Source organism: Homarus americanus, unplaced genomic scaffold (assembly GCF_018991925.1).
Source record: "Homarus americanus isolate GMGI-L3 unplaced genomic scaffold, GMGI_Hamer_2.0 scaffold51730, whole genome shotgun sequence".
In the NCBI taxonomy this organism is placed as follows: domain Eukaryota; kingdom Metazoa; phylum Arthropoda; class Malacostraca; order Decapoda; family Nephropidae; genus Homarus; species Homarus americanus.
This window is the reverse complement of record NW_024738245.1, coordinates 305782-315905: the sequence shown is the minus strand read 5'-3', so window position 1 is coordinate 315905 and position 10124 is coordinate 305782. Positions and strand designations below refer to the sequence as shown.

The 10124-nt window shown below is 47.2% G+C and overlaps 1 protein-coding gene across 1 annotated transcript; it reads right to left on the bottom strand.

The window, feature by feature from the left end:
- Window positions 1-4924: 4924 nt before the first annotated feature.
- LOC121873758 (leucine-rich repeat extensin-like protein 5) lies at window positions 4925-9880 on the bottom strand. Its single transcript, XM_042377458.1, has 2 exons — window positions 9231-9880; window positions 4925-5234 (listed from the first exon to the last, which is right to left on the bottom strand). The coding sequence occupies exons 1-2, from the start codon at window positions 9878-9880 to the stop codon at window positions 4925-4927; spliced, it is 960 nt and encodes a 319-aa protein (XP_042233392.1).
- Window positions 9881-10124: the final 244 nt, after the last annotated feature.

Here is a 10124-nt window from a genome sequence, read left to right as displayed (position 1 = left end):
TAACCTAATCTAATTCAACGTAGCCTTACTTAACCCCACCCAACTCGACCTGACCTGACCTAACCTCACCTAACTTTCACTCAGGTAGTCAAGAATGTTTAATCCTTCAGGTGAAATAATCAAGGGGGGGGGGTCTAAACTTCAGGTGATCTATAAAATAATTCAATAAAGCTTACCCCACATTCGAGGTACTTCACTCTCAAATTAGTCTTCCCCTTGCCCTCCCCTTCCCACCCCTTCCCCCTCCCCAACAAAAAAGGTGCCGGCCTAATCCGTAAAGGTTTTAGAACATGGAGAGCCGCAGTTACGAGACCCACAAGAGGGAAATATCCACAAGGTTTAAGTTTTGCACCCAAGTGAGCTAGGTGGGGCAGCTTATCCGTGGCGGTGGGTGGTGAATGGTGGTAGGTAGTGGGTGGTTGTGGTGGGTGGTTGTGGTGGGTGCTTGCTGGTGGTGGTGGGTGGTTGCTGGAGGTGGTGGGTGGTTGCTGGAGGTAGTGGGTGGTTGTGGTGGGTGGTTGCTGGTGGTAGTGGGTGGTTGTGGTGGGTGGTTGGTGGGTGGTAAGGTGAATGGTGGTTGTGGTAGTAGTGGTTGATGGTAGGTAGTAGGTGGTTCTGGTGGGTGGTTGGTATGGTAAATGGTCGTTGTGGTAGTAGTGGTTGATGGCAAGTAGTAGGTGGTTCTGGTGGGTGGTTGGTATGGTAAATGGTGGTTGTGGTAGTAGTGGTTGATGGTAGGTAGTAGGTTAGGTGATAGTGGTTAGTAATAGATGGTGGTAGGTAGGTGGTGATAGTGATTGATATTAATTGTGGTAGATGGAGATGGGAAGGTATCTCTCCTACCCTCCTGCCTTCCCTCCAGTTACCACCACCTCTCCTTCCCTCCCACTGAACAACAACAACACTATGCGCCAACTCTTTCCTTTGAAAAACAACTAAGCACCAATTTAATACCACTATAACTCAGCGTTGCCATAGTCTTCAACCACCATAAATCAGGGTTGCCATAGCCACCAACCACCATAAATCAGGGTTGTCACTGTCATCAACCACAATAAGTCAGGGTTGCCATAGCCACCATAACTCAGAATTGCCATATTCATCAACCACCATAACTCAGTATTGCCAGTCACCAACCCCCCCTCCTCACAGTGTTGCCAGTCACCCACCGCCCCTCCTCACAGTGTTGCCAGTCACCCACCGCCCCTCCTCACAGTGTTGCCAGTCACCAACTACTCTCAAAACATATAAATAATGGCACCTTAGAGACGACCTCAACAGACAGACACCATAACTCTCCCCCCCCCCAAGTGTCCCCCTGCTCCGCCTTCACCCATGTTAGTCGGTTATAGGAACGCCCTCTCTGTTTAGCTGTCTCTAACTGGATGCATGTCTGTGTCCTGGCTGTCTGCATGTCTGTCTCTGGCTGTCTGCATGTCTGTCTCTGGCTGTCTGCATGTCTGTCTCTGGCTGTCTGCATGTCTGTCTCTGGCTGTCTGCATGTCTGTCTCTAACTGGATGCATGTCTGTCTCTGGCTGTCTGCATGTCTGTTTCGCTGGCTGGCTATCTCTTTGGTTGGTTGAATGGCTGTCTGTCTGCCTGTCTGTCTGTCTCTTTCTGGCTGGATGTGCCTGTTTAGCTAGCTGGTTGGTAGTGTATGTATGTATGTATGTATGTATGTATGTATGTATGTATGTATGTATGTATGTCTGAGCCACTCACGCCCCTAATTCTCATTCCTTTCCACCACTTTATATCTTCGTTTCATCACTTATTTATCTTATTCTCCGCAACTCTCGCTCATCCATTATTATCACATTCTCCTCTACTCAATCTTCTTTCATTCCACTGTAATTCTTTCCTCCACGACAACTCTTCAATAACCACTACGTCATTCTTCTTCTATATTACCTCATTCCTCTCTACTGTTTTGTCTCGTCTTCATTTTTATCACGCCGTATCCTTATCCATAGTGTTATCCAATATTCAACACTGTTACTTTGTTCTCCTTAAAGATATGGTATAGAGTCTTGCTCGACACGCTCTAACATACACAAGATCGGGGCGTGATTTCATAAGTTTTATTTCGTGTGTGTAGAGGGACAGGTGATGAGACAAGACAATTAACCTGTGCGGGAGGGGATGGATTAGATTAAAACTAGCTTAGATTAGATTAGGTCATATTAGATTGGGTTATATTAGGTTAGGTTAGCTGGGAAAAGGAAGGGGGGGGGGGGTTGATCTTCAGGTGATACGTGATTCTTAATTGCACAGGTGTTTACCAGGTATCGGCTGATAACAAGCGTGTGCGTGGGACTGTGAGATCTTGTTTACGAACTCAGTCGGCTCCAGCCACCCTTGGTAATTATTTCACCTGCTGGGATACCTGTTTTTATAGCCTCCTCCTCCTCCTCTTCCTCCTCCTACTTCTCGCTGTTACTCTTCCTCCTCCTACTTCTCGCTGCTACTCCTCCTCCTACTTCTCGCTGCTACATCTATCTGCTACTACTCCTCCTCCTCTCCTACTTCTCTCAGCTGCTCGTTCTCCTACTTCTGCCTGTTACTCCTCCTCCTGCTCCTCTCTGCTACTCCTCCTCCTCGTCTCCTACTTCTCTCTACTGCTAATTCTTCCCCTCCTCCAGTCTGTTCCCGTCTCCACACCCACCTTCCTCTCTCCTCCTCCACTCTTCCTGTTTCTACCCTCCCTCTTCCTTTCTCCCCCTCTTCCACGCCAACTCTACCCTCCCTCCACCCCTCTCCTCTTCCCTCCCCCATCTTCCACACCGTCGCCTCTTCCTCTCCGCTTTTAGCCAAGTCTCGCCTTAAACGCTCCATTATCCAACTTTATCAACTTTCATTCTTCTCATTTTCTCTTTCACTAATTAACTTCCGAACTTGGGATCTTATATACTCGGAAGAAAGAAGAAGGAAGAAAGAAGAAAAAGGCAGAGTAAGGTTAAGTCAGGTATGGTTAGGTTAGATTATGTAGGGTTTGGTTAGGTTAGGTTGAGTTAGTTAAGGTTAAGTTAGATTAGGTAGAAACACAATACAAGATGGTGGGTTAGAACACACACACACACACACACACACACACACACACTAGACTGACAGACAAATAAACAGACCCACGCCCTCCTTATAGCCGTCACGACCCTCTCCTTACAACCCCCCCGACCCTCTCCTTACAGCCGTCACGACCCTCTCGCCCCAACCCCCTCCCTCCCCTTGGCCCCCACCCCCTCTCTTCCTTCCCCCCCCCCACTCTCCACTCCTTGCCCCCGACCCTCTTCTCCCCCCACGACCCTCTCCCTACAGCCCCCCGACCTCTCCTCCACAGCCCCCACGACCGTCTCCTTACAACCCCCGACCCTCTTCTCACAAACCCCGACCCTCTCCCTACAACCCCCACGACCCTCTCCTTACAACCCCCACGACCCAACACTCACAACCCTCCCCCTACGACCCACTCCATCTCCAACTACTCTTCCCTCACGGCCCATCCCACGACCTCATCAACCACTCCTCTGGCACACCGCCCCCACTAACTCACCGTAACCTGTTGATCCAGACCAATCTCTGTATCACACCTTAAGGTAACATAATCACAGCGGTAAATCAACCTAATCCCACATAAATGAAAATCTACCTTAATCTTCAGCTCACCTAACGTTGACTAGACCTTACGTAATCCTTCGCTAAATTAACCCTAATCTAACTCTACATTAACTTAGCCTACTACATTACACTAACCTTTCACTACAATGTCCTACCACATACACTAACCTACCACTGCCAACTACACTAACCTTGCCTAACCTAACCTAACCTAACCTAACCCCGAGCACCGTGGTCTAAACCCACGTCTCGTGTACCTGTATTTGTGGACCACGAAACCAATATACAGCTGTGTTGATTCTCACACTCAGAGAAGGCGAGAGATAACACACACATACACCAGTACATACATACATACATACATACATACATACATACATACATACATACATACATACATAAACATACACGGGGAGGGGAGAGGAAGCCACGTAACGACCCGGAAGTAGTGCCAATACAACCACCTATACACCCTGACGACGACCACAGTGACGCCCGCCCACCAAATTGTTCGTCAGCACCTAATAGTGAGGGGAGGGCGGGTGAGCGAGTAGTGAGGGGAGGGTGGGTGAGCGAGTAGTGAGGAGAGGGTGGGTGAGGGAGTAGTGAGGGCAGGGTGGGTGAGCGAGTAGTGAGGAGAGGGTGGGTGAGCGAGTAGTGAGGGCAGGGTGGGTGAGCGAGTAGTGAGGGCAGGGTGGGTGAGCGAGTAGTGAGGGACCTGTGCTTGCTGGTCCGCTGAAACAATTGCATGCATTATCTCCCACCTGATCACCTGAGTAATATTCCAATGGATTTACCGTGTTTTCGGTGACTTGACCTAACCTAACCTCCTCCACATGACCTGCCCTAAGTGACCTCTCCTCACCCAAGGGAAGTAACCTAACCTGACCTAAGGGAAGTATATCCTAAACTAAATGACCTGACTTGATCTAAGGGAAGTGTAAGCTAACCTAAATGACCTCTCCTGACTCAAGGGAAGTAACCTAACCTAACATGACCTCTACTGACCTAACTGAAGTAGCCTAACCTGACCTAAGGTAAGCAACCTAACCTAAATGACTTCTCTTGACCCAAGGGAAGTAACCTAACCTAAATGACCTCTCCTGACCTAAGGGAAGTAAAACAACCTAAATGACCTCTCCTGACCTAAAGGAAACCCTGCCTAACCCAAATGATCTCTCTTGAACCCAAGGGAAGTAACCTCACCTAACCAGACCTAATACGGTATCGGATTGGACCATTACGCACATCATCTCAGGGTAACAATTCTTCCCCCGTGACCCAGTATGGCCGCCACGCCACTGTTTCTCAACTCCGTGTGGCATAAAACAACTTAGCTCCAACAAGAGACAAGTTTGAAGAGCCACCGATGCATTTCACAGTTGGCAGAAATGCATGTTGATCATTCTTACGAGCTGTTGAGTGTGGCCAGACGAGCCTTTTGCTGTTGAGTGTGGCCAGACGAGCCTTTTGCTGTTGAGTGTGGCCAGACGAGCCTTTTGCTGTTGAGTGTGGCCAGACGAGCCTTTTGCTGTTGAGTGTGGCCAGACGAGCCTTTTGCTGTTGAGTGTGGCCAGACGAGCCTTTTGCTGTTGAGTGTGGCCAGACGAGCCTTTTGCTGTTGAGTGTGGCCAGACGAGCCTTTTGCTGTTGAGTGTGGCCAGCCTGGGTGTTTAAGTGTTAGGGGTCCTCCAAACAGCTCTTAACATCAACAAGTAAACGTGATGGCGTAATTATTTAACTATTAAGTGTACAGTGACTAGTGTACCAGAAGTATACTAAGTGTACAGGGACTAGTGTACCAGAAGTATACTAAGTGTACAGGGACTAGTGTATCAGAAGTATACTAAGTGTACAGTGGCTAGTGTATCAGAAGTATACTAAGTGTACAGGGACTAGTGTACCAGAAGTATACTAAGTGTACAGGGACTAGTGTACCAGAAGTATACTAAGTGTACAGGGACTAGTGTACCAGAAGTATACTAAGTGTATAGTGGCTAGTGTACCAGAAGTATACTAAGTGTACAGGGACTAGTGTATCAGAAGTATACTAAGTGTACAGTGACTAGTGTACCAGAAGTATACTAAGTGTACAGTGGCTAGTGTACCAGAAGTATACTAAGTGTACAGGGACTAGTGTACCAGAAGTATACTATGTACAGGACCAGTAAACAGAAGTATACCATGTACAGGGACTAGTGTATCAGAAGTATACTAAGTGTACAGTGGCTAGTGTACCAGAAGTATACTAAGTGTACAGTGACTAGTGTATCAGAAGTATACTAAGTGTACAGGGACTAGTGTACCAGAAGTATACTAAGTGTACAGTGGCTAGTGTACCAGAAGTATACTAAGTGTACAGGGACTAGTGTACCAGAAGTATACTAAGTGTACAGTGGCTAGTGTACCAGAAGTATACTAAGTGTACAGTGACTAGTGTATCAGAAGTATACTAAGTGTAGAGTGGCTAGTGTACCAGAAGTATACTAAGTGTACAGTGACTAGTGTATCAGAAGTATACTAAGTGTACAGGGACTAGTGTACCAGAAGTATACTAAGTGTACAGTGGCTAGTGTATCAGAAGTATACTAAGTGTACAGGGACTAGTGTACCAGAAGTATACTAAGTGTACAGGGACTAGTGTGTACCAAAAGTATACTAAGTGTACAGTGTACCAGAAGTATACTAAGTGTATAGTGACTAGTGTACCAAAAGTATACTAAGTGTACAGTGTACCAGAAGTATACTAAGTGTACAGTGTACCAGAAGTATACTAAGTGTACAGTGACTAGTGTACCAGAAGTATACTAAGTGTACAGTGACTAGTGTACCAAAAGTATACTAAGTGTACAGTGTACCAGAAGTATACTAAGTGCGCAGTGACTAGTGTACCAGAAGTATACTAAGTGTACAGTGTACCAGAAGTATACTAAGTGTACAGTGACTAGTGTACCAGAAGTATACTAAGTGTATAGTGACTAGTGTACCAAAAGTATACTAAGTGTACAGTGTACCAGAAGTATACTAAGTGTACAGTGACTAGTGTACCAAAAGTATACTAAGTGTACAGTGTACCAGAAGTATACTAAGTGTACAGGGACTAGTGTACCAGAAGTATACTAAGTGTACAGTGACTAGTGTACCAAAAGTATACTAAGTGTACAGTGTACCAGAAGTATACTAAGTGTATAGTGACTAGTGTACCAAAAGTATACTAAGTGCAACAGGTAAACAGAAGCATACTAAGTGTACAGTGACTATGTACCAAAAGTACTATGTACAGTGTACCAGAAGCATACTATGTACAGGGACTAGTGTACCAGAAGCATAACAAGTGTACAGGACCAGTGTACCAGAAGTATACTATGTACAGGACCAGTAAAATTGTGAAGTATACTAAGTGTACAGGACTAGTGTGTACTGTATACTATGTACAGGACCAGTGTACCAGAAGCATACCAAGTGCAGAGGACTAGTGTACCAGAAGTATACTCAAGTGTACAGGGACTAGTGTACTCAGAAGCATACCAAGTGCACAGGACCAGTGTACCAGAAGTACTAAAGTGTACAGGGACTAGTGTACCAGAAGTATACTAAGTGTACAGTGGCTAGTGTACCAGAAGTATACTAAGTGTACAGGGACTAGTGTACCAGAAGTATACTAAGTGTACAGTGGCTAGTGTACCAGAAGTATACTAAGTGTACAGTGGCTAGTGTACCAGAAGTATACTAAGTGTACAAGGACTAGTGTACCAGAAGTATACTAAGTGTATAGTGACTAGTGTACCAGAAGTATACTAAGTGTATAGTGACTAGTGTACCAGAAGTATACTAAGTGTACAGTGGCTAGTGTACCAGAAGTATACTAAGTGTACAGGGACTAGTGTACCAGAAGTATACTATGTACAGGGACTAGTGTATCAGAAGTATACTATGTACAGTGGCTAGTGTAAATTAAGAAGTATATACTATGTACAGGGACTAGTGTACCAGAAGTATACATGTACAGGACCAGTGCACCAGAAGTATACTGGCGTACAGGACTAGTACCAGAAGTATACCAAGTGTACAGGACCAGTGTGTACCAGGAAGTATACTAAGTGTAATAGGGGATTCAGTGTACCAGAAGTATACTAAGTGTACAGGGACTAGTACCAGAAGCATACTAAGTGTACAGGGACTAGTGTACCAGAAGTATACTAAGTGTACAGGGACTAGTGTACCAGAAGTATACTAAGTGTAGAGTGGCTAGTGTACCAGAAGTATACTAAGTGTACAGTGACTAGTGTATCAGAAGTATACTAAGTGTACAGGGACTAGTGTATCAGAAGTATACTAAGTGTACAGTGGCTAGTGTACCAGAAGTATACTAAGTGTACAGTGACTAGTGTACCAGAAGTATACTAAGTGTACAGGGACTAGTGTACCAGAAGTATACTAAGTGTACAGTGACTAGTGTACCAGAAGTATACTAAGTGTACAGTGGCTAGTGTACCAGAAGTATACTAAGTGTACAGTGACTAGTGTATCAGAAGTATACTAAGTGTAGAGTGGCTAGTGTACCAGAAGTATACTAAGTGTACAGTGACTAGTGTATCAGAAGTATACTAAGTGTACAGGGACTAGTGTATCAGAAGTATACTAAGTGTACAGTGGCTAGTGTATCAGAAGTATACTAAGTGTACAGTGGCTAGTGTACCAGAAGTATACTAAGTGTACAGGGACTAGTGTACCAGAAGTATACTAAGTGTAGAGTGACTAGTGTACCAGAAGTATACTAAGTGTACAGGGACTAGTGTACCAGAAGTATACTAAGTGTACAGTGACTAGTGTACCAAAAGTATACTAAGTGTACAGTGACTAGTGTACCAGAAGTATACTAAGTGTACAGTGACTAGTGTACCAGAAGTATACTAAGTGTACAGTGACTAGTGTACCAAAAGTATACTAAGTGTACAGTGACTAGTGTACCAGAAGTATACTAAGTGTACAGTGACTAGTGTACCAAAAGTATACTAAGTGTACAGTGTACCAGAAGTATACTAAGTGTATAGTGACTAGTGTACCAAAAGTATACTAAGTGTACAGTGTACCAGAAGTATACTAAGTGCTACACTCCGGAAGGGAAACCAACCCGAGATGACTGGCTTGCGAGACTAACAACTCAACACGGTTATTATCTCCTCCAGAATATACAGTAAAACACATTGTCCAGGTATAAGATAAAGTCAATTTGGTCGAGACTCTTTCCCTCTCAGTTTCCACTTATACGACACGAGGGTTCCTGGTGCAGGAAACTTGGGGGTAAAGGCTGTCACGTAGGGGAAATAGGTCTTTAGTGCCTAGTGGAAAAAAGGCTGTGTGGGGGGGGATGGTAGAAAAGTGTGTAGTGGAGGCGACGAGTGAGGCTGTGTTGACAAGAGTGGATACAGAGGGGGAAGAATTAGGTAGTTGTGTTGTGACAAAGTGGAAAAGAAAAGAGTGACGTAGTTGTGTTGACAAAATACGTATAACAGGAGTTAAGAACGGATGGGGTGGGGTGGAAATGAGGCAGCTGGGTGTGGACATTGTCATCATCAGTCTAGGACCCAAGAAAAAGGTGAGGTCATCTTACCCAGCGGTAGCATGAGAGCGCTGCAGGGGTGGGCGGGTTGTCCGTCGGAGCATGGGAGACCCTGGGTCCGACATGACGCTCTTTCTCCGTACAGGTGATCCGTGAAAGGTGGGCGTGGGCGAGCTGCGGGTGGGCGGCACTGGTGAGCCTCGTGCCATGGGGGAAGCATGGGTATGGCTGGGCGAGGCATGGGCTGGGCTGGGGGAGGTGTGGGCGGACTGTGCGAGAGTAACGGAGGCGTGCACGGGTGAGCGGGGCACCGGAGAAAGGCGGGGCACGGGCGAGGTGGCACAAGATGAAGACACTGAGGATGAGAGTGAGGAGCGAGGTCCCGGGGAGTGTGGGGGCACCAGGGAGGCGGGCGACGTAGGCGGCACCTGGGGTGACATACGCCCCGCCAGTACCAGCATCGCCCCGCCAGGCGACAGTCGCGGTGACAAGGGCGGGTACAAGTCTGAGGGCGAGTTCTGGGAGCCGCCAGAGCCACCGCCACTAGTGGAGGAGGACTGGGAAGGCGAAGATCCGTCCGTGCCCGGGGGTGGGTACGTGTTGCTACGCATTTCACGCAAGTTGACGCGGGGCACGTCCAGGCTGTACTTGTAGGAGGCGGAGTGCAGGACGTGGGCAGGACGCGCCGCCAGGCTGGACATGGTGGTGGTGATGGGGTGAGCGGGGCTGCCTGGGGTGGTGGTAGTGACCACGGGGGCACCACACGTGTCGTGGTGCGGGGCAGAGGGCAGGATGCGGCCGCTCCCCACGCCACCAATGGTGTGGTGCCGCGGAAGGCCGGGCAGCTGCCGTGGGTGCTGGTGCCCGCTGAGCGCTGAGGCATGGGAGAAGTGTCCAGGTGGCCGGTTGGCAGGTGGGGAGGAGTGAGGGGACTGAGAGAGCAGG

Bases quoted from the DNA above. Each gene is read 5' to 3' on its own strand.
- LOC121873758 (XM_042377458.1), bottom strand. From the start codon at position 9,880: ATGTCCAGCCTGGCGGCGCGTCCTGCCCACGTCCTGCACTCCGCCTCC. The intron at 5,235-9,230 runs GTAAGATGACCT...CACACTCAACAG, and splicing joins CGCTCTCATGCTACCGCTGG to CAAAAGGCTCGTCTGGCCAC.